This window comes from Amblyraja radiata, chromosome 14 (assembly GCF_010909765.2).
Source record: "Amblyraja radiata isolate CabotCenter1 chromosome 14, sAmbRad1.1.pri, whole genome shotgun sequence".
In the NCBI taxonomy this organism is placed as follows: Eukaryota; Metazoa; Chordata; class Chondrichthyes; order Rajiformes; family Rajidae; genus Amblyraja; species Amblyraja radiata.
In genome coordinates, this window is record NC_045969.1 from 18,559,557 (window position 1) to 18,584,948 (window position 25,392).

Sequence of the window (25,392 nt, forward strand, 5' to 3'; positions counted from 1 at the left end):
CAGTGACTGTAGACTGAACTCTCCTCTCCCCCTCCACGTCCCTCTTCCCTCACCCGCCTCCATCCCTCCTTCTGCACTCCTCCCCACCTTCCCTTCCCCCCTTGTCCCCGCTCCACTCTTCTCCCCCCCTCCCCTTCTCCCCCTCTCCTTCCCTTCTCCAACACACCCCCCCCCCCCCCACGCCTCCCCCCTCACTTTCCCGACGCCCCCTGTTTGTGGACCCAGCCTGTGACAGCTAGATCCCACTAATAGTGCTGCACAAAGGCGACATCATCTGTTTTAGTAATATTGACTATGGGATAAATGCAGACTTTGGGAACAACACCCACCCCCGCCTTGCTTCAAAATGGGTGGTGTGTGGTGGCACCTGTTGGCTAGCAACGGGTAGCAAACCCTCGGCTCAGGAGGGAGGAGTTGAGCGTCTCGGAGTGGGAGGCGCTGGGTCATGGGGTGCTACCCGGGGTGTATAAGGTCGGGTCACGCCAGGTCACGGGGTTGCAGTTGGAAGCAGCACAGTGCAGTAATAAACACCATTTCTTTCTTACAACTCGTTTTTGCCTCATTCTTGGATGGACTCCTGGAGTCCCCGCTACACTGGTGACTGTAACGACCAGGAGTGGAATCCTAGACAAAGTTCACGCAAAAATGTACAGCGCCCAGCCCTCTGCGGCCGCCTTAAAAGGCCGAGCACAACGCGGTAGCCCTGAAGCTGCCTACCTTTTGGACCTCGCACCAGGGGGTTTGGTTTCGTCAGGTAGAATCCCAGTTCCAATTCCGCACCTACGGTGTCCATACTATCCCCATTATATTGAGCGCGTGCCATTTCACCTGGCCTTTTGTCATGGCAGACGTGTCCCAGCCGCTGCTGGGCGCAGATTTTTTGCAGGCACAAGAGCCCCTAATGGATGTGAAGGGCCAGCGCCTCGTCCACGCGAGATCGTTGAAGGCGATTTCCTTGCGCCCTACTGCGCCCGCCCCATCGAACAGCAATCCGGTGGCAACAGTGGACAACGTCTACGCCCAGGTTCAGGCCGCATTTCCGGACATTGTTACACCGGAGTTCGGCTCGGCCAGCCCGATACACGGGGTCGAGCACCACATTCTCACCTCAGGACACTGTTCCACGCCCGCGTTCGCAGGCTTGCCCCCGACAAGCTTCAAATTGCGAAGGAAGAATTTCGCCACTTGGAGGCCATCGTCCGGCGCTCCAACAGCCCATGGGCCTTCCCGCTCCACATGGTGCCGAAGGCTTCTGGGGGCTGGCGGCCTTGTGGGGACTATCGCCGCCTTAATGAGGTTACGATTGCCGACTGGTAGCAGATTTCCCCCACATTCAGGACTTCACAGCACATCTGGCCAGGGCGAAGTATTTTTCAAAGATCGACTTACTCCATGGGTACCACAAAATCCCCATGCAATCAGAGGATGTCCCCAAAACTGCAATTATCACCCCTTTTGGATTGTTTGAATTCCTGCGGGTGCCATTTGACCTCAAGAACGCCGCGCAGGCTTTCCAGCGCCTCATGGACACCGTGGGTCCGATTTCACCTTTATCTACTTGGACGACATCCTGGTGGCTTGTCGTACGCGGCAAGAGCACTGCGCCCATCTTCGTTTGTGCCAGTGCCTTAGCGAGCATGGCCTGGTGGTCAACCTCAGTAAGTGCTAGTTTGGCCTCCGGGCCATTGCCTTTCTAGGGCACCGGGTGACCCGGTACGGAGCAGTGCTTCTGCCTGACAGGGTTGAGGCCATAGCCGGTTCCCGCTGCCTTCCAGGGTGCGAGGACTTCAGGTGATCATAGGCATGGTGACATTCTATCACCGGTTCGTTCGGGCGGCGGCTAAGATCATGACATCGCTGTTCCAACTGCTGTCTGGCAAGCGGTGGGACGTCCATTGGGATGCGGTCGCTGTGACAGCGTTCGAAGGGGCAAAGGATGCAGTGGCTCGGGTGGTCATGCTGGTGTACCCGTGAAGACGCCCCTACAGCTCTTACCGTGGATGCCTCGGACTCCGCAGTCGCGGGTCCTGGAGCATTGCTTCGACGGTCAATGGCGGCCTCTCGCATTCTTCAGCTGACAGCTGAACCCAGCGGAGTGTTGCTACACTGCCTTTGACCGGGAGTTGCTCGCCTTACATCTCGCGGTGCGGCATTTCCAGTACTTCTTGGAGGGCCGGCACTTCGTGGCCTTCACGGACCATAAGCCCCTCACGTTCGCGTTCGCCAAGGTCTCTGATCCGTGGTCGCCCGCCAGCAGCGCCAGCTGCCAGCCATACCGGAATACATCACTGATGTCCGGCAAACGCCGGTAAATGCAACCTGGTGGCGGACGCCTTGTCCCGCACGGAGATCGCAGCCATGCTCAACCAGGGCCGCCAGGATAGACTACTCCGCCTTGGCAGCCGCGCAGCTGACGGACTAGGAAATACCAGCTTACCGCACCGCGATCTCCGGATTGGTGCTGGAAGATGTGTGGTTGGGTCACTCGGGTGGTTCCATTTTATGCGACGTGTCCACGGGACAGCAGCGGCCGTTGTCCCGGCAGCTTGGCGCAGTCGTCTTTTCGAGATGATCCACCGCCTGGCCCACCCGTCGATCCGGGTTACGGTTGCCATGGTGGCAGCAAGATTCATCTGTCACGGTCTGCACAGGTCGGTCGCTGGACACAGACGTGCATCCTGTGCCAGTCGTCCAAGATACATCGGAACGTCCGTGCACCGATACAGGATTTCTCGGTGCCACACCGGCGGTTCGACCACGTGCACATGGACATTGTGGGGCCGCTTCCGCCATCCCGGGGTGTGTTGCATCTACTAACAGTGGTAGATCGTTTTATGCGGTGGCCGGAGGCCATCCCGCTCGTAGACACTTCCGCCCAGTTGTGCGCTCGGGCCCTTGTGGCAAACTGGATTGCCCGCAGTCGAATGGGTTGGTGGAGCGGTTCCACTAGCGTCTCAAGGACACCCTGAAAGCTTGCCTTACGGGCTCGGAGTGGGTGGATGAGCTGCCATGGGTGTTTTGGGGGATTCGGACTGCCCCGAAGGAGAATTTGGCATCGTCCTTGGCACAGTTGGTGTATGGCGCTCCACTCACCGTCCCGGGAGTGTTCGTCCGGCCGTTGATGTGTCCCGGGATCCTCCGTCCTCCGTGCAGCTGCGCTTGCAGGTGAGAGTCAGCGCCCTGTCTCCTTTCAGTGTCCATTTCAGTGCCTCCCGTTCTGGGGGTGGTGGGGGGGTGCTCATGAGGCAGTACCTGGTGGCTAGCCACAGGTAGAAAACCCTCGGCTCAGGAGGGAGGAGTTGAGTGTCTCTGAGTGGGAGGCGTTGGGTCATGGGGTCCGACCCGGGGTATATAAGGTCGGTTCACGCCCGGTCACGGGGTTGGAGTTGGAAGCAGCACAGTGCAGTAATAAACACCATTTTGTTCACACATTTCGTTTTTGCCTCATTTTGCCTCATTCTCAGCGATCCCCTGTACACTATCTCACACACACTAGGGACAATTTATACTTATACCAAGCCTATCAGCCTAGGGTGAGGGTTAGGGTTAGGGTTTCCTCCCACACTCCAAAGGCGCACAGGTTTGTGTAAATAGTGGGATAGTGTGCAGGGGATCGCTGGTCACAGGCTGGGTCCACAAATGGGGGGTGTCGGGGAAAGTTGGGGGGGGGGGGTTGGAAAATGGGAGCAGAGGGGGAGAAGGGGATGTGTGGGGGGGAGGGAGTGAAGAAGGGGGGGAAGAGTGGAGCGGGAAGAAGGGAGGAAGAGGGGGGAAGGGAAGAAGGGGGGAGGGGAGAAGGGTGGGGGGGTGGAGAAGGAGGGATGGGGTGGGAGGGGAGGGGGGGAGAAGGGGGGAGGGGGGAGAAGGGGGTGGGGGGGGGGAGAGGGGAGTTCAGTCTACATTCACTGAAACCATCCCTGTGAAAAGTTAGAGGCGGTGGTTGGATCTGGAAGCAGACCAATACATCTGTAAATAAAACTGACCCCCAACCCAAGCCCTAGCCCTAATCCTAAACCTAACAAACCCCTAATCGGGCGTCAACCGCAGGGCAGCATATGTTAGCGTGTATGTCGTGCAACTTGACGGTTTTACGGGCGTCAGTCACTGACGCTCCGCAGTCACCGAAAAAAATCGCAAAATGGGACAGCCCCTTAAGGCTTCTGTACACAATGACCTGTCTTTCACAGCTGACTTTCGTAGTAAACAGCACCAGCAGCGATACACAAGTAATCTTTGGAGGGAACTGAGGAATGTGTAGTGATTAGCACCATTTTGAGGATCTTCACAGGTGGCAGTTCAGGTGCTTCAGTTAGTACTTATAGGTAATCAAGGTTTCAAAACTATGGAGCAGGGATGTGAATACCAGAGATTTACATACTAGCTTTGTTTGATTCTTAATGTCTTGCATACACACATACACAAAATCTTGGTGCCTACATTAGTATGGTTCATATTTTTTTACCTTTTTTGGTGTTAATTAATTATTACCAGCTGACATAAAACAAACTTACTTCTGAATGGGTCCACTTTGTCTAAATATGTGCCTCTGCTTCTCTTGCTTTGAAACAAACGAAACTACATAATGATCCTTTTTCCACATATGACACAATGTATAATTATTTACTCTTGTTGAATTTGCATTTTCGTCCTATGGAAAAAAGTAGAAATGTGCAAAAACATAACATTCTACATTCACCAAAATAGATCCCGCATTGCATATTGCATATGACAGTTCCAACTTCATTGCAATACCAGTAGATAATAAATACATTCAAACCAAGGCTATGCTTAACAGTGCAATATTCTAGTTGCTCTGAAAGTTAGTAATATGTAGATTTCCGATTTTTCGCTCGTGTTCTTTCTTAAATAATCAGAACTACACAGCACGGAAACAGGCCCTTTGGCCCACCTTGCCCATACCAACCAGGTTGGCATAGTACCATTTGCCCACAGTTGGCCCGTAGCACTCTAAACCCTTCCTATCTACATATCTGGTCAAATGTCTTTTAAAAGCTGTAATTATATCTGCTTTTATAGCTTCCTCTGACACCTCACACCAGATATGGACTACCCTTTGAGTAAAAAGGTTCCCAAAGAGGTCCCTCTTAAATCTCTTGTCTCTCACGATGAGGGTGGCACAGTGGCGCAGCGGTAGAGTTGCTGCTTTATAGCGTCAGAGACCGGGGTTCGATTCTGACTACAGGCCCTGTCTGTACAGAGTTTGGACATTCTCCCTGTGATTGCATGTACTTTCTCCGGGTGCTCCAGTTTCCTCTCACATTCTAAAGGCGTGCAGGTTTGTAAAAGGTTAATTGGCATCTGTAAATTGTCCCTAGTGTGTAGCATGGAACTAGTGCACTGGTGGGCGGGGACTCAGTGGGCCAAAGGGCCTGTTTCCACACTGCATCTCTAAACTAAACTAAAACTGTGAGCCTACACTCGCTGGCCAGCCAATATCCACTGCTCTGCCCTCATCAATCCTCTTAGTGACTTCTTCCGATTTGTGAGACACGATTTCTCATGCACAAAGACAAGCTGATTATCCCTAATCAGTCCTTGCCTTTCTAGTTGCCGCTGGATACTGTCCCTAAGAGTCGCCCCCAGCAATGTTCCCACAACTGATGTCAAACTCACAATCTTTTAGTTTCCTGGCTTGTCCTTGCTTCCCTTCTTAAATAGCGGTACAACGTTAGCCATCGCTCGGTCATCCAAAACGACATTGTCATGCAAATCATAAATGTAGATAACAAACAACAGTGAACCTAGCACTGGATCCTGTGACACTCCACTGGGCATAGTCCTCCAATTAGAAAAACAAACCCAAATATGATGCAATTATTTCTACAAAGGCCTCTGCAATTTCCTCTCCAGCTTCTGACAAAGGTCCAAAGATGCACCTGGTCCGGCCCTGGGGATTTATCCACCTTAATGCACCTTAAGACCACCAACACAGCTCCATCCAAAAACCGTAAGAAATTGCAATGAATTGTGAATGCAGCCCAGACTATCACACAAACCAACTTCCCCACCATTGACTCCATTTACACTTCATGCTGCTTTGCCAAGTGCTCTGGCATAATCAAGGACGAGTCGCACCCCGGCCACTCCCTCTTTTCCCCTCCCCCATCGGACAAAAGGTATAGAAGTGTGAAAATGCACACCTCCAGATTCAAGGACAGTTTCTTACCAGCTATTATCAGGCAATTGAGCCATCCTACCAACAACTTGAGAGCAGTCCTGCACTATGATCTACCTCATTGAAGATTCTCAAACCATCTTTCATTGGAGTTTCCAGGACTTTATCTTGCACTAAACGTCATTCATGTTATTGCCTTCATCATGTATCTGTACACTGTGGATGGCTTGATTGCAATCATGTATTGTCTTTCTGCTGACTGGCTACCATGCAACAAAAGCTTTTCATTGTACCTCGGTACAAGTGACAATAAACTAAACTCAAACTCAATACCTTCTCTTTGGTAATTAATATCTAATCCAAAACATTACAACTCCTATGCCTCAGTTCGTTAGCGTCCATTATCATTCTGTCAGAAAAAACACTGAGAAGTATTCAATCAATGTCTCCCCACCTCTTATACTCCACACAAAGATACCCATGCTGATCTAGGGTCCTATTCATTCCCCAGCCACCCTTTTATTCTTAATATACCTGTAGAATCAACACTTGAAATCTGCAGGAAGGGAGGAATGTTATTGTTCAGTGCCAATAGACCTTTCAAAGTACAAAGCAGCATAAAGCAGAGCTGAATTCCAAAGCTGCAACCCACTGATCCTTAGCATAATATGAATTTGATTCTCTGCTGCACCAGGGTTGCACTTTCCAAATTGACCATCCTTTTATCCTCAATTGTTACGAATTAAATCCAGCAATAACTCTTTTATGAGCAGTTTTTGATATTGTGGTTGAGTGAAACACGCAGATGTCTGCCAACATCACATCATCCATGTATTTACACTGCAGCTGCACAATTTTGTATCCTTTTAAATACCTTCTTATGTTTCTTCCTGCTCTTAACTATTTCACTCTTGAATAATAGTTGATAAAATATCAAATTCACTTCAAACGCACGCCAATAAAGAACAATCAATTTTACTGCACCATAGGCTCCTAAATGTTTCATTAGTGCATTCCTGCACCCAGGTTTACTACCTCAGTACCTCAAATAACATGGTTGAAAGAACTATTATTACCTTCTCGTCCACATACATCCATCCTCACCCTGATTAAGCCATGTAACAATCCTCCATTGAAGCCTCTAACAAGATTCTCCCTGCATGCTGCATACAAGTAAGACAGCACAATTTTATAGGACCCGCATCCTTCCAACAAGAACTCTTATGTCATTCTTGAGCTATATACAACCAATTTTGGGAAGCTATTTACTGGACCATTTGGACTCCATTTCATTTATTAGCTGTGGATGAACATAGAACAGTGCAGCACAGGAACGAGCCCTTTGGCCCACAATGTTTGTGCCGAACATGATGCCTAGTTAAACTGATCTCATTTGCCTGTATATGATCCATAATCCCTCTATTCTTCCATGTGCTTAACTAAAAGCCTCTTATACACCACTATCGTATCTGCCTCCACCTCCACCCCTGGAAGTGGGTTCCCGGTCTCCAACACTTGATGTAAAAAACTTGCCCAGCACATCTCCATTAAACTTTCCCCTCTGCCTGATCAAAAATCTTTTTTTGATTTAACAATGAAATGCCGGCCTTTTGCCTAAGTAATAGCGCATAAACTTGAAATACATGTGCATTTGCAGAGGCCCCAACTTTGCGCTTGGCAAAGACCTGCAATTTTCTGAGTAGGTGCGCATGTTAGATTCCTCATGGAATCTAGTAGAAAAGCACCAACTTCTACAGATTTTCTCTGAGGTCTTGTTAATTTGAATGGAGAGGAAGTAGCGCAACGGCAAAAAAACACCTAATTTTTAGGGGGGGGGGGGGGGGGGAGTAAAAAATCTAATTATTTTAAGTGGTTTCTTGAATTCTTCTTTTACCCCCAAGTTATAATCTGTTTGTTTTTTTTATTGTGGTAAATTAATATTTAAGTTTAAATGTTTGTGAATATCAGTCAATTTTCAATGATCTCTCTTAGCATTTCCTCCCCATGTCAAATTAGTGGACTCACAGTTCCCACAGCAAATGCAAGGAAATCTTTAGAAATACGTAGTATGCGGCTAGATTTCATGAGGAGTCCAGTGCCACAGGAGAATCAGGAACCCACAAGTCATCAAAGTGGGCTTGTGTTTGTATATTGATTCTAAATCTCGGCACAATTAATTTTGGCATTTGGTGCATAATGTACAACCAAAAGAATAAACTTAATATACATAGCCAGTCTCGATTAACAGTAACTGCATTAGCATTTTCAAAACTATAAAACTTTTTTTTTTAATCCTTAAACTTTCAAATTAAAATTTGTGGATTTACTGGATTTAAAGCCTCAGCAATCTGGGATACTCTCTAGGATTTCAGAGGAATCTTTTGTTTTATGCACTTACAATAGTTGCATTGGATCCATCTTAATCTACAAAGTCACCTGTGAAATCTGGTGATCCTGCGATAATGTAGGTGATCCTGCGATAGCGTCCATTTGTTGCGGTAGAGTTTTGCAGCAGGATGATATGAAGGAGCTCCGCTCTGAATCAAGCTTAACCAATAACTGATAAGTCTCTTCCAATGACATAATTTCACACAAGTCTGCAACTTCATTCCTTGCACCAATAAGAGTCATAATTTTCTTCAATATTGCCGTTTCTGGAGCTTGTAAAGGTTTGGAAAGCTGAATGAAGATATATTCACTGCATTTATCTGCAAAGAAAACAACTGTTGTGAAGTGCAGAAAATATTCCTCGTTAAAATCACATTCCTCGTTAGTTGACTTCTTTACAAATAAGCATTAAGTGCAATTTTAAGAGAGATACAAATGGGTGTAAATAGTTCTGATTTTCCTACAATTTGCCAGAATCATTTTTGGGTGTGGGGGGTAAAGGCATAAAATTAATTTCTGATGGGCTTGGACAGATGGGTACTGGAATAAGTTCCAAACACATTGACTGCCTCAGAAACAAACTTGGGAAATTCTCGCTCACTGGCCAAGCTTCCAACCTGATTTTGGTGGCACAACAGCAGACCAGTATATTTTCTCATTTCCAAAAAGCTCGACGGCCATAGATTTAAAACCAAGAATAAAGTATAACATTAAAAAAACAAATCCTAAAAGAATGGTTAAATTGCACTTACATTCCTGTTTTGGGGGAACTACTTTCAACTGTTTGTTGATTTCATCTATGTAATCTGCAGCAAACCAAAGGAAAATAACCGAGTGATTCTCAAAGATCGAGTCAGACAGTCTCTCCCACAAACTATATTTCTTCAAGTGCGAAATATCCAGCTGTAATGTATGGAAATCTGTTTGAAAACAAACAATGCTTAATACTTTGTAATAAATTAAATGACCATTGGAAACTTGGCTGACAATATAGAATTCCAATGCTCCAAAAGTTAAACAATTTACGTTAAACATTTCAAGTAGATTGCTGCCTGGTAATATGCTCCCAAGGAAGAGTTTTTGATTGGACTATGCTGCTTGCTTCCCATCTATACCTTGTCACTTAGTTACAAAATGTAAACAACATTGATCGCTCGAGGACGTAGTACAGGAAGGGTGCGGGCACAGTGGTGGTAGCATCTGGTCTGCAAAGCATCACACCAAAGCCCCTCAACAACTTTGACTCCTCCCACTTCCTCCCACTACCAAGGCGTAGCTATGGGCACACGCATGGGCCTTAGATATGCCTGCCTCTTTGTCAGGTGCGTCAAACAATCCCTGTTCCAGGCGTACACTGGCCATATCCCCGAACTCTACCCCTGTCACGTTGACGACTGATTGGTGCTACCTCCTGCACCCATGCAGAACTCACTGACTTCATCAACTTCACCACTAATTCCCATCCTGCATTCAAATTCACATGGACCATCCCGACATCTCCATATCATTTCTAGATCTCACCGTCTCCATCACAGGAAACAGACTATTGACCAACATCTACTACAAACCTACTGACTCCCATAGCTATCTTGACTACAGTTCTTCCCATCCTTCTTCTTGTAAAGATTATCCCCTACTCCAAGGGTCGGCAACCTTTTCTGCCAAGGGGCCAGGACAAATGTCTGTGAGCAGATGGCGGGCCACATCCATCATGTGTACACATGGATCCCGCCCCCATCCCGCCCTGGATGGCAGGCATCAAATTATGTGTTCACATAGATCCTGCCCATTCGAGGATGCCACCTGAGCTCAATGAGCTCACTGAGCTCAAATATCATACTCACTCGTCCCCGGCCTACTGACAACCCCGATCCCGACAGTGAAGCCCAGACACAGAAGGTGCACAGCCATGCCAGCGACTTTGCACAGGACGCGGTACAGCCAAATCACCTTCCAGGTACCGGAAGTAGAAAAAAAGTGCTGGAGAAACTCATTCCAGCATTTTTTTCTAACTTCAATTTTTCCAGCATCTGCAGTTCTTTCTTAAACATTCCAGGTACCGGAGATGACGGAAGTCTGCGGACCAGATGATTGAGGGGAAAAAAAAAACGCCTGCGGGCCGGATGATTTCGGGTTACGGGCCGGATTCGGGCTGGGGGCCATAGGTTGCCAACCCCTGCCCTACTCCCAATTCCTCCATCTACGCCGCATCTGCGCCCAGGACAAGGTTTTTCATACCAGGGCCTTGGAAATGTCCTAATTCTTTACCCTCGTCCATTATAGATGAGGCTCTCACTAGGGTCTCCTTGATATCCCCCAGCTCCACTTTCACTCCCCCTCTCGTAACAAGGACAGAGTCCCCCTTGTCCACACCTTCCACCCCATCAGCCATCGCATGCAACATAAAATCCTCCAACATTTTCGCCACCTCCAAAGGGATCCCACTACGGGCAATATCTTCCCATCTCCACCCGTTTCTGCTTTCCGCAGAGACCGTTCCCTCCCTGGTCAACTCGTCCCTTCCCACCCAAACCACCCCCTCCCCAGGTACTTTCCCCAGCAACCGTAGGAGATGCAACACCTGTCTCTTTACCTTCCCCCTCGACTCCATCCAAGGACCCAAACAGTCTTTCCAGGTGAGGCAGAGGTTCACTTGCACCTCCTCCAACCTCATCTACTGCATCCGCTGTTCCAGGTGTCAACTTCTCTACATCGGCAAGACCAAGCGCAGGCTCGGCGATCGTTTCGCTGAACACCTCCGCTCTGTCTGACTTAACCAAGCTGATCTCACGGTGGCCCAGCACTTCAACTCCCCCTCCCATTCCCAATCTGACCTTTCTGTCCTGGGCCTCCTCCATTGCCAGAGTGACGCCCAGCGCAAATTGGAGGAACAGCATCTCATATTTTGCTTGGGTAGTTTACACCCCAGCTGTATGAACGTTGACTTCTCTAACTTCAGGTAGCCCTTGCTCTCTCTCTTCATTCCCCCCCTGGAGGAAAGCCGCATCGCCGACCAGGCAGGGACTGAGAAATACAGTTTCCTCCTTCCCCCCCCACCCCCCACATAAAAAGACTAGACCTCCGAAACAAGAACTTTTAACACACTAAAAATTAAAAAAAGGGTGCAAGGACAAACAGCTGCAGGCATGGCAGACATACTCGACGATGTCCCCACTCAAGGTATGGTTGATGAAATTTAATAGAGAAATGTGAGGTGTTACATTTTGGGAAGTCTAACATGAGCAGGACCTACACAGTGAATGATACGGCTCTGGGGAATGTTGTATAGGAGAGGGATCCAAGAGTGCAGGTACATAGTTCCTTGAAAGTGGCATCACTGGTACATAGGGTGGTCAAAAAGGATGTACTGGCCATCAGTATTTAGTATAGAAATTGGGAGGTCATATTGCAGTAATATAAGACGTTGGTGAGGCCGCATTTAGACAACTGTGTTCAGTTCTGGGCACCATGTTATAGGAAAGATGTCGTCAAGCTGGAAAGGGTGTATAGAAGATTCACAAAGTTGTTGCCAGGAATCTAGGGATTGATCTATAGAGAGAGGTTGAGAAGCCTAGGACTCTATTCCTTGCAGCGCAGGATGAGAGATCATCTTATCGAGGTGCACAAAATCAAGAGGAATAGATTGGATAAACGCACAGACTCTCTTGCCCAGTGTAGAGGAATCAAGAACCAGAGTACAGAGGTTTAAGATGAGGGGGAAAAGATTTAATATGAACCTGAGGAGTAACCTTTTCACACAAAATGTTTTCACGCAACGAGCTGTAGGGGTAAGTAGTTGAGGCAGGTACTATCGCAACGTTTACGAAACATTTAGACATGCATATGGATAGGATGGGTTTAGAGGGATGTTGGCCAAATTCGGCAGCTGGGAGTAGTGTAGATGGGACATGGTGATTGGTGTGGGTAAGTTGGGCCGAAGGGCTTGTTTCCATGCTGTACGATTCTATCTAGCTAAAGAAAAGGCTTATGAATTTATGACGAATTAGATTACGAAGGAAGAATTTTAGATTCCTGAGACACCAGGGGACAAGATCAATACAAGCCAGGAGGGTTGCATTTCAAACAGGACCAGGATCAATACCCTTGTAGAGAATAGTGCTATGCCACAGTGTAGAGTTTAAAGCAGCTTGGCATATACAGTGCCTTCCATAATGTTTGGGACAAAGACCCATCATTAATGTTTTGCCTCTGTACTCCACAATTTGAGATTTGTAATAGAAAAAAATCACATGTGATTAAAGTGCACATTGTCAGATTTTATTAAAGGGTATTTTTATTTCTTAATAAATGGCCTTTATTAAAATCTGACAATGTGCACTTTAACCACATGTGATTATTTTTATTACAAATCTCAAATTGTGGAGTACAGAGGCAGATAAATAAATGATGGGTGTTTGTCCCAACATTATGGAGGGCATTGTAGATGGAACCTGACAGTAGGTTGACAAGGGAAACAGGAAAAATAGATTCAAAAGAGTTTACTACACAAGACTGGAAGGCAAAATAATGTTTGTGATGCAAAGGACATGCAATTTCAAAACAATGAAAAGGCCAAAAAAACTGATAAAAAATAGAAAGCAGCTGTGAGGGAAGGAGGGGGTGGAATGGAAAATAAATAAATAACAAAAATAAAAAATGGTTCTCTATGGAACCCCAAACAGAGGAAAGATGAAAGAAAATATGAAAGCATGGTTATATAATGCAAAAATAACATGATTAAATGAAAGTCTGAAGAAAGGAAACCAAAGGTGACAATGTTTATAATCCAACGAGTCTCGGAAAAGTAAGATAATGAACTGAGAAACATATTGAAGATGTTGGGGCCATTACTAAAATAGCTAACCTGTGGGGAGGAGAAAGGGAACATAATGAGCGAGCGAGCGAGTGGGGGGGTGGAGACATAGATAAAAATAAAGGTGCACTCATAATATTAGAGGTTCACTACAGACCCTCCCCCTCCCAAAGATACTATATGAGAGATGGAAGAAAAAAGGTCAGCATTTTTATGAGATTTAAAGTAACGAGATAGTAATAAAGGGAATTTCAACCTTGTTTTAAAAATGTCAGAAGACATTTAGAGTTCTAAGTAAATACTTTTGAGTGCACTTTCATTGAAATGGACATTAACAAAGAAAATAAAGGAATCTAACCAGTAAAAGTGGATAAAGTGCCAGGTGCAAATAAATTGTCCTAAGGAAATAGCAAGGCATGACATTTTGGAAATTTTGCCTATCATTTTGCTGGTCCTCTCTGGTTACAAGCACAGTGCTGAAGAACTGGAAGACTGTAAATAATTGTTGCCATGTCTGTACAACTTCAGTGGTGAGCAAAGCATGGGAATAAAATCTTACTGCCAACATAAATCTGTATCTAGAGGAGTACAAATTAATCAAGAATTATTAATTCAGACTTGTTAAGGAAATAACGCATCCAAATAATTAGATTTTTAGAAAAAGGAACCAAACAGAAAACTTGGCAAGAAAAGTGCACTGTATTTTATTCAAATTATTTTACCTGTTAAAGTTATTACAATTTTGTCAGGTCCAAACTGCAAGAAAAAGAACAAAAACCTATTAAAAATTGTGAAAATATTTTTGAAAATAACATTTAGAACCAATTCCTAAATGCTAAAGCTTGTTTTTACCTAAAATATTTGCACCTAATTGCAGATATTCAAACTTGGCACAAAACATGATTGACAGCTTAAAAACATTGACAAGCCCACCCCTGAAAACTATCTTATGTAAAGAGCCACTGCTCTGCAGCAAAATGTGTGATTTTTTATTTCAACATGGGTTTCAGCTAGTTTTTTTTTGGAATACAGGCGCACAACCTTTTATCCAGAGTTCCGGAAACCGAAAAGCTCCGAAAACCGGACATTTTTTCCAAGATGTCGTCTGCACACCAAAGCTCGCGTTTGGCGCCAAACTTGACCCGAAACGACCCACGGTCAACCCAGGTCTGTACTACTGTAGTGGCTGCCTCCTCCCCAGAGACCGGGGAGACACTTAAACATCTGTAAATCATTGCTTAAATGTTAGTTTGGAGGGCTTTTATGTGAAGGGAGGGGGGGGGGGGGGGGAGGGGGGAGGGGGGAGGGGGGGGGGGGGGGGTGAAGGGGGAAATTTTAATTCTTAGTCCCCTACCTGGTCGGAGAGGCGGGGAGCGGGCAATGCCTTACCGGGTCGCCGTGCAGTAAGCTCCGGAGCGCTGTGGCCGCCGACTCCCAACATCGCGGAGCTGGGGGCATGCGGGCGTCTGGCCGTGGGTGGCGCCGGTTGGAGCTCCGACCCCGGCAACTCTACCCCTGGCTTCGCGGCGCTCTAAATCCAGCGCCGTCTGCGGCCGGACGCCCGCAGCCCCAGCTCCGCGATGTTGTGTGTCGGCGGCCACAGCGCTCCGGAGCTTACCGCACGGCGACCCGGTAAGGCATTGCCCGCTCCCTGCTGGTATCCCAGTGCTGCGACGCCACCGACTCCCAACATCGCGGAGCTGGGGCTGCGGGCGTCCGGCCGCGGGCGGCGCTGGATTTAGAGCGCCGCGCAGCCAGGGGTAGAGTTGCCGGGGTCGGAGCTCCAACCGGCGCCGCCCGCGGCCGGACGCCGGCATGCCCCCAGCTCCGCGATGTTGGGAGTCGCCGGCCACAGCGCTCCGGAGCTTACTGCACGGCGACCCGGTAAGGCATTGCCCGCTCCCCGCCTCTCCGACCAGGTAGGGGACTAAGAATTAAAGTTTCCCCCTTCACCCCCCCCCCCCCCACATAAAATCCCTCCAAACTAACTGACTAACATTTAAGCAATGATTCCCCGGTCTCCGGGGAGGAGGCAGCTGCTCCAGACTTTTCAAGCCGCCCGCGCTACCTACCTAAACTACGCTAAAAATCTTCCATTCGGAAATCCGAAAAATTCCAAAATCCGAGAAGTGTCTGGTCCCAAGGCTTTCGGATAAAAGGTTGTGCACCTGTATACATTTTACAATTTAATCCAATGTCCATAATCTATTAAGTCAACCAGTGAGATTTCCAGTCTAATATTTGTAGGCGCAGTGTGCAATAGTTGCTATTAAATTGGGTAAATTGATTTAGAATAGTAATTAGTGGCTCAAAATTCAATAAAGCATGACAGTGAAATTAGTTTAATGCTTGTTTATAAAAATCAGCTACGTCATAAATATTTAAATCCTGAATCCTGGATCAATATTTTATGTAATAGTGTTTATTTTCTATTTTAAAAAAGCATGTCTAAAAATAAAATACAAAATACAGAAAAATTGGGGACTTAATACATGTATTCTGTGATTTTTCTTCCATGTCCTATATGCATTCGATACAAGAATGTGCAGTGGAACCAGGAGATGCATAGTCATTTCAAATTACTATTATCCTGCATTTGTACATCATTGTCACAGTCGTTAATCAGGCACAAATGACCAACAGACAACTCATATACCTGTGTCCTTCCTTTTGTCTGTGTCCAAGCAACTTAAAAAGGTGCCTCCATGACCAGATCCCATATTATAAAAGGTGCCTCCATGACCAGATCCCATTCGTGTAGGTCCCTTTCAAAGCATCCTCAGGCTTACCCCATCTGACTATCAGATCCCCCAACAACCTTGCTCACACCCACTAACAAATGATTTCAGACACTGACCAAATCCACCATAACCCTAATTAACAAATCTCACTCACCATCAATGAATAAGGAACTGCAACCCACAAACATTTAACAACAACTAATAATCTCCTTTCTCCAAAGATCACACAACGCAACTCTTGGCTAGCCCTTGACCCAAGCTTTCCTACAGACCCTTCCCCAGACTTTCCTTATGTTCCCAGGTAAAAATATCACCAACAATTTATATATACCCACCACATTGAAGCAATGGTCAAGAAAGCTCACCAACAGAAGATGAAGGAAGTTTGGCATTGTCTCCAACGACTCTTATTAATTTCTACACATGCACCACTGAAAACATCCTATTAAATGTAACACAACTTGGTCTGGCAATAGCTCTGCCAAAGACCACAAGAAACTGTAGAGAGCTGTGGATGCAGCCCAGTCGATCACACAAATCAGATCCAGCACCTCCAACCGACTCCTTTCGACGCATCATGTTGCCACGGAAAAGCAGCCAACATAATCATAGACCATTTTCCGTGCAGTCATTCCCTCTTCTCCATCAGGTAATCGATACAAAACTCGAAAGCACGAACCACATGATTCAGGAACAACTTCTTCCCCGCTATTATCAGACTACTGAACAGTCCTCTTATAAGCTAGGGTGTAGCCCTGATCTTCCAACCTATGTCATTGTTACAGTGCATTTCTTTTTTAACCTGCACCTTCGCTGTATCTTTAAACAATAACATTTGCACTATATCCTGCAGGTTATTTTTGTCTTTGCACTATCTGTTGTACTTGTAAATGGCTTGATTGTATTCACTTATAGAATATGATTTGACTGGATAGCATGCAAACAAAGTTTTTTCCACTGTATCTCAGTGCACATGACAATAATAAATAAATAAATACCATTGATTTGCCATGAGAAATGCAACCGACAATACAAAACTTTGGCGAATATGCTTATTTCACCCTCTCCAACTTTGGACAATCCAATCCCACATAAAACAACATACCATTACAGAACCACGATCATTTCCTTCAATTTCTCCCATGTGTACGGCCGTCAAAGCAAGATCCAATGTTGCTTTTGTCATCGTGCTAGTTTCCAAAGAATCTTCTGTACTTTGCATTGCATCGGCTAACTTATTCTTCTCATTTGTTTCACCTGCATCCTGAACAGAAGTAATCAAATTCAGAGATATGCAAGAATAAGTATTTCAGTTAAGAAATCAACATAATTTATTTTTATATTACTAAAGTTGCTGATTTCTGCTGGCTTTGCCTGCAATTCAGTGATTGGCAATAATTTCCAAAAGGGGTGTGCTACAGCCCAGTTATGAAAGCATCTGCTGAAAGACAATGTCCAAACCATTTGCCTACTAGGGGTGATAAACACTCTTTAATTTAAAAAAAATATGGATTACATCAATAAAACGTCACATTACTCTGGCCAAATATGCTTAGATGCATGCATTGGTATATGTACAGACCAGTCTCCAAATGTAAGAACAAAATTACCTTAAGACTTGTACACAATCTGTTCATTGTGATGGAGATGGCGAGACAGATTCCAAAGAGTGGTCCTGACTTGAAACGTTGCCAGCCCATTCTCTCCCGAGGTGCTACCTGACTCGCTGAGTTCTGCCGGCATTTTGTGATTTGCTCAAGATTCCAACATCTGCAATATTGTGTCTTTACCTTTTAAACCTTGTTCACAGCTTATCTCCACAGTGAAACAATTATACCATAACAGAGATGTAACCCTGCCCCATCTGCTCTGAAGCTTAACTAGCTTACTTTATCTCCTCCCCATGATTGACAAAAGGTCTTTGACCTAAAACTCTAGTGTGTTTTGCTTCTCACAGAGGAGACCTCAACTGTGTAGAATTTCTTATTCTGAAATTTACTGCTGGTGAAGGACATTGACAGCAAACATGAACCTTTAATTAATCCACTCCCATGGTACACAAAATCTCTTTTTAAATTCAGAATATAATGCTTATAAGAAGCAAGGAACATCGGGACCTTGAGCAAAACACATTGCTGTAGTAACTCGGTCTGAAGGAGTCCCAACTGGAAACGTTATCTGTCCATTCCCTCCACAGATGCTGTCTGACCCACCAAATTACCCCATCCCTTTGTATTTTGCCCGAGGCGCAATAGTTATGTTGTTTACATTTACATAACACAGATTTATAACTGAAAACAATACTTAGAAGCAATGAATTGTATACAAGAGGGTAAGCTCCTGTGCAGGTTTTACAGCACCAATTAAACCATTGATGAAAAAAAGATCCACAGTAGAACTATAATAAATGACTGGTGAAAATGAGATTAAATATATTATTCCTTAAGTTTCACACTTATGACATGTCAATGAACCAAAGTCATTTTCTGCAGTAATATTGGAACAATCAAAACATTTTAAAAAGGAAATCAAAGGATTGCTGGATAATCTGATAATGCTTACCTGCCCGATTGCATATGGTTTTACATTCTCTGTCACCCGCTTTGCCGACTGAGTCTCAGCTTCTCTTTTGCAGTTGTCAGTTGGCAGCAGCTTACTCCCCAGATGTAAACGTTTAGTCTCTGGAGTTAATGTGGTGCACTGGACACCAGGTTGCACCTTTTCTCCATCTTCATCATCACTGGAAAGCACAACTGAGATACAATGTGAGAAAACACAATCAGATGGGTTAATTCTAATATTTGAGAGGACTAATGCCTTTCTCCAATGTGGTGTAATGCAATAGTTAAAACATATCTGTAACTGAATTGGGAGTTGTCAGCCAAAAGCTCCCAGGCAAGGGAGCCTGTAGCTGCAAAACCTGTAGTAACATTGTGGGATGAGTGCAACTAGTTTATGAACATGTGATTTGGACTAGCATGGGGCCCACTGCAGTAAATACCTTTACTCCTGTGTGAGAGAGGCTAGCTTTTGTTTTCCAAATGTAGTTGGCATTTGTGGTTAGTAAATAAGGAAACAAGTGCAGGCTTATTAATTATATAAGTGCAAGCTGCAAGAGAGCGCACTGGATTTCTCCTTCGGCTGGGATCCCAGGACCCTTGAGTTCACTAGGCAGGCCACTGTTAAGGGATGCCCGCTGTGCAGAAATAAAGGCATGAGGCTCACTGGTTTATTGTGGTTTTACCATTGATTTATTGTTGTTTTAATTTTTTTTTTAAATTTATACCGGTTTTATATTGTTGAAGTGTTCTTTCTTCATTGGCTAAATCCTTGAAACCTGTTTGTTTCATTGACAAGTGGATTGGCGATTAGTTGGCAAGATACATAGTGTTATTAGTGCAAGCAGAATACACCTCAATATTTTAAATATTTCTTGGGGATGTGTTGAAAGATCTCATTATAATCCTAAACCCAGACTTGAAAATCAACACTACATTAACATATCTGCATTTGACCTTATCTTTAGAGAAGAAAAGCCCACACAATATTCAATACCAAATCGTTATTGCAAGATACCTAAAATATTGTACAAAGCATACAGCTAATTCATATCTACTAGATACTGATAATTAACCATATGGGAGACCATGGACAATTTTAAATATGTTAACATGCTTCAGCAACAAATTATATTGATTGATTGATTGATTTATTGAAAGATACAGTATGGGAACAGAGCCTTCAGCCCCAGTCACACACTTGTTCTATGTTATCCCACTTTCCCATCCACACCCTGCACACTAAGGGCAATTTACAAAAGACAATTAACCTAAAAACCTGCACGTCCTTGAGATGTGGGTGGAAACTAGAATACCCAGATGAAACTCATGCGGTTAGAGGGAGAACGTGCAATCTCCACACACACAGCACTCAAAGTCAGTGTCAAACCCAGGTCCCTGACGCTGTGAGGTAGCAGCCGCAGTGCTGTCCATAATTAACTAATCTTCAAATGCCACAAAGTGCTGGAGTAACTCAGCGGGTAAGGCAGCATCTCTGGAGAATGTGGATGGGTGACATTTCTAGTTGGGACCCTTATTCACACATCAGTCTGAAGAAAGATCACGACCCGAAATGTCACCTATCCGTGTGACGCTCTGAGGTACTCCAGCACTTTGTGTCCTGTTGTGTAAACCAGCATCCGCAGTTCCTTGTTTCTGCAAAAAACTTTGTTGGGGTTAAATTTAATATTCATATATTCTCATTCTATTTTACTCTTGTTAAAATAGGCCTGGTCATGAGACTCGCTCAGGGAATGAGTTCTTTGTATGAACTGTCAGGAACTGTTAGTGCATCTCTACATCTGATTAGCTCTGTACCAATATGTTAGTACCAAGATATTACATAATTGGTGAAGTGAAAAATTGAGGCATTGCCATGGTGACCAACAATTCAGATGCAGCAGGGTGAACATGGACAAAATGGGTCAGACATGGGTCAGACATGGACTGGACTATCGTGGTTAAAGTGCACATTGTCAGATTTTATTAAAGGCCATTTTATACATTTTGGTTTCCATATAACCATATAAGAATTACAGCACGGAAACAGGCCATCTCAGCCCTTCCAATCATATGAGATTCCACTTCAGGGAACTATGCACAGTTATTCCTAGATCCTTCTGTTCTACTGCATTCCTCAATTCGCTACCATTTACCATGTACGTCCTATTTTGATTTGTCCTACCAAGATGTAGCACCTCACACTTATCAGCATTAAACTCCTGGACTGCTGTAATATCTTCCCTGATGCAACACCTCCACCCGTTGCCCCTCCAATTCTATCACACCTGAAGCAACAAAATCCTGGAATATTTAGTTTCCAATCACAGCCATCCTGCAACCATGTTTCACTAATCGCCACAACATCATACTTCCAGGTGTCAATCCAGGCTCGCAGCACTCATACTCCCCCCTTACCTTAATTAAGGGGGGAGTGCAGGGAATGCAAAAGGAACTGCAGATGCCGAACCCCAGAACAAAATACAAAGTGCTGGAAGAAATCAGTAGGGCAGGCAGCATCTGTGGAGGGAATGGACATGTAATGTTTGAGGTTGGGGCCTTTCCTCCGACTGGCCCAGGAGCGGTTGGAGCGGCTGGTGCAGCGTCCGGGCGGTAGGTTTAAAAACAGAGTGCGGGGCTTTGTTCCACTGAGGCCCAGGAGCGGTTGGAGGGGCTGGTGCAGTGGCCGTGGATGGCTCGATTGTAATCGTGTATTGTCTTTCCGCTGAATATCATTCCCTCTCCAAAGTTCCATTAACTATCTTGGAAAGAGGGCAAATTAGGACGGCACAATGGCGCAGCTGGTAGAGTTGTCGCCTCACAGCACCCAAGACCAGTAGATCCAGGTTTCACCATGTAGAAATTACAGCTGTGTTATACATTGTTCCCCCCCCCCCCCCCCCCCCCCCCCCCCATTTCAGGGCACCATATTTCAGACGCATGGCTTCGCAGGCATTTGTACTTGCTCAGGTGTGTTTAATTGCCTCCTTAATGCAGGTATAAGAGAGCTCTCAGCACCTAGTCTTTCCTCCAGTCTTTCCATCACATTTGGAAACTTTTATTGCTGTTTATCAACACGAGGACCAAAGTTGTGCCAATGAAAGTCAAAGAAGCCATTATGAGACTGAGAAACAATAATAAAACTGTTAGAGACATCAGCCAAACCTTAGGCTTACCAAAATCAACTGTTTGAAACATCATTAAGAAGAAAGAGAGCACTGGTGAGCTTACGAATCACAATGGGGCTGGCAGGCCAAGGAAGACCCCCACAGCTGATATAATGGCAGTTTTTACAAAGTTCTCAAAATCCAATTTCGATAGCTATTAATTATCAGAGATGATTTGAAGATATAGCCTAATGCACTCACGACATACATAAGACAGCAAAGATTAATCTTCCAGATGTCGTTTCTTGATTAATTAGTCATTTATTGAAATAATACAAAACAAAGAAATAACTCATAACTTTCCGTTCTTAATCGCTGCTCTATTCACTTCATATAATCCAAGTCACATAAAATCTACATCTTCCAAGGGTATGTCGTCTCGTAACATGCGTGTCGTGATCATAGTAGAAAACTATTTCCCCTCATACTCCGACACAAAACTAAAACTTCTAAAATACAGCTCAACCTACAAAAATACAGACAGAGAAAGACTAAAATATTAAAAATGTTAGACATGACTATAATATATTGACAAGCTTAATGACTCCTACACTCTATAATAAAGAAAAGTCCCCAAACACCTGTTTGACAGATCAGAAACACTCTTCAGGAGTCAGGTGTGGATTTGTCAATGACCACTGTGCAGAAGACTTCATGAAGAGAAATACAGAGGCTACACTGCAAGATGCAAACCGCTGGTTCGCCGCAAAAACAGGACGGCCGGGTTACAGTTTGCCAAGAAGTACTTAAAAGAGCAACCACAGTTCTGGAAAAAGGTCTTGTGGACAGATGAGATGAAGATTAACATATCAGAGTGATGGCAAGAGCAAAGTATGGAGGAGAGAAGGAACTGCCCAAGATTCAAAGCATACCACCTCATCTCCGTGGGGGTGTTATGGCCTGGGCATGGGCTAAACGTACTGGCTCACTTATCTTCATTGATGATACAACTGCTGATGGTAGTAGCATAATAAATTCTGAAGTGAATAGACACATCTTATCTGCTCAAGTTCAAACAAATGCCTCAAAACTCATTGGCCGGCAGTTCATTCTACAGCTAGACAATGATCACAAACATACTGCTAAAGCAACAAAGGAGTTTCAAAGCTAAAAAATGGTCAAATCTTGAGTGACCAAGTCAACCAGCCAATCTGAACCCAATTGAGCATGCCTTTTATATGCTGAAGAGAAAAGTGACGGGGACTAGTCCCCAAAACAAGCATAAGCTAAAAATGGCTGCAATACAGGTCTGGCAGGGCATCACCAGAGAAGACACCCAGCAACTGGTGATGTTCATGAATCGCAGACTTCAAGCAGTCATCGCATGCAATGGATATGCAACCAAATACTAAACATGACTACTTTCATTTACATGACATTGCTGGGTCACAAACATTATGGTTTCCTGGAATGGTGGAGGGCTACGTATAAACACTGTTGTAATTTTTACATGGTGAAACCAAAATGTTTAAAAATACCCTTTATTTAAATCTGACAATGTGCACTTTAACCACATGTGATTTTTTTCTATTACAAATCTCAAATTGTGGAGTACAGAGGCAAATAAATAAATGATGGGTCTTGTCCCAAACATTATGGAGGGCACTGTAAGTATTTGAATAAAACTAGATACACCTTTCAGCAACGTGACTACAATACAAATGCAAATTCCACACAACAAAATGTGTGATGGTTTTAAATATCTCCAAGAGTCTCCAACATTCAGATACATTTAAAACCTATTAAAATGAAACATGTGATCCAGTACTTTTTGTTTAAACTAACAACATGACACAAGACTGGGATAATTAAAGAGCTTACCTTCCCTTTTGCATTTTTCTTTATAGCCCTACATTTCCCATTGAAATCCAAGGGGCTGTGGATCCTGAGCCAGGTCTAACTGGTGTGGGATCCAAACTCAGGTTCACCATTTGGGGAACCTCAGCAAGTTTGAGATCCACCTCTGGACTCTATCAATAGATACAGCATTAACTATTACAAACGCAGAAGTCCAGGACTTGCTGGGATTTAAACATGTAAATCATGGCAGCTCTGTTCAGAACCACAGCCATTTACAAGCCAAATCCAGCCAATTGCAGTGCATATTGTTTGCTGCACAAAAAGTACCTTTCAAAATCTCAGTAGGCCAAAGACTTGACAAATTTTAAACATTTCCTTAAAGTCTTGTTTTACCATCTTGTCAGTCTTGCATCAATCAATCAGTGAGGACTCAACAAGGTTACCTTCGTTATACCTTCTGAAACATCACCCACCACAATATAATACTCACTTGGTTCGCTTGCAACAACCGCTGGTTTTAAGGGCTTCATCTGAGGCTTCAATAAAGGCAAATTCAGACATAATGTTTCAGATTTCTGTCCATTTGGTACTGGAGGACACTGGGATACTTTCCAATTAATATCACCATCAGGGGATGAAGGGTTATTATTAACAGATTCTTGGTTCCTGTGATTGGGGCTTTGTTGCTTTGTATTCAATGGGGAAAAAGTCTCTTGCTGCAGACCAGATTCAGTTTGGGTGATCTCCATAAGTGGATCCTTGTCTTCTGTATTATTGCTAAAGCAATTACAATTTTGAGTCTGCTCTTCGCATGTTAGACATTTAAGCATCTTCTTCAGCGAATCCTCACCATCCTTCCGGAAAAATAAAGATATTTTTAGCTTAAACGAGAAATATCCATTAACATTTTGCCTATCTAAACTGTGCATCCATCATACACTAAACATTTAATTAATCTATGAAACAATGAGAAAAGTTTATCCAACAATACCCAGTGCTGCCAGTTTACTAAAACTAATACTCCGAATGGAGTTAAATTTCCTTAATTCCAAGTTATTTAAACAAGTTATTCAACGAGAACTACATGGTTCCATATCATTTTAAAAAAGTCTTGTAAATGACTGCTGAAATGTGTGACCAACCTGAGAACATGCAACCTCTCCTCTGAGAGGATGATCCTGAAGATCAGTGCATAATCTTTTTTTCTTGGGGCTTGGAAGAGGTGAATCCGTCACAGGGTCTTTCTGAACATTTACTTTGCACTGGCTTTCATTTATTTTTATATGTTCATACAGCTGGTCTCCTTTTTCTGTAAGCTTTATCCTGCATATGCCTGGGGCAAGAAACAAAAAAACACTTCATTTCATGTGCCATTTTCACATAACTTCACTGTGCTAAATTTCAACTGTATAATTCAAATTCTGAAATCAGTAAACTGCATTAGTCCTATAGATATCGTCATGGTTTTCTCAACTTTAAAATTACAAATAAAATTCAAAATCTGGTCAATATCACATTGCTGCTTGTGGGATCTTGTGACAAATATGTTGCTAAGCTTCCTATTTTACACTTCAAAAATCCATCAACAGCTGCACCGCTTCTGGACATCCTGGGATGGTGAAATGCAATATGTATAAACAAGTGTATAAACTTCTGTTCTCAGCATCTTACCAACTCTGTTCATTGGATCTCCATTATTTCCTAACATAAGTTTGCCAAAAGAATGACTGTAAAGAAGAAAGCATTAGAAGGGTTGCTGGATTAGTAGTGGAAAGGACAACACATGGGA

General features: G+C 44.4%; 1 protein-coding gene across 7 annotated transcripts in view; it reads right to left on the minus strand.

Moving 5' to 3' along the window:
* Window positions 1-25,392, minus strand: part of senp7 (SUMO specific peptidase 7) — an 86,461-nt gene that overhangs the window by 23,400 nt on the left and 37,669 nt on the right. For 6 of the 7 annotated variants that reach the window (XM_033032696.1, XM_033032695.1, XM_033032692.1 and 3 more), the window contains 8 exons: window positions 24,746-24,936; window positions 24,094-24,457; window positions 18,641-18,831; window positions 17,184-17,342; window positions 14,060-14,093; window positions 9,277-9,444; window positions 8,573-8,844; window positions 4,512-4,648 (listed from right to left, as the gene is read on the minus strand). In XM_033032696.1, coding sequence (XP_032888587.1) covers window positions 4,512-4,648; window positions 8,573-8,844; window positions 9,277-9,444; window positions 14,060-14,093; window positions 17,184-17,342; window positions 18,641-18,831; window positions 24,094-24,457; window positions 24,746-24,936 — 1,516 coding nt within the window. The remainder of the gene's footprint in view (window positions 1-4,511; window positions 4,649-8,572; window positions 8,845-9,276; window positions 9,445-14,059; window positions 14,094-17,183; window positions 17,343-18,640; window positions 18,832-24,093; window positions 24,458-24,745; window positions 24,937-25,392) is intronic. The other variant, XM_033032694.1, reaches the window with a different exon arrangement.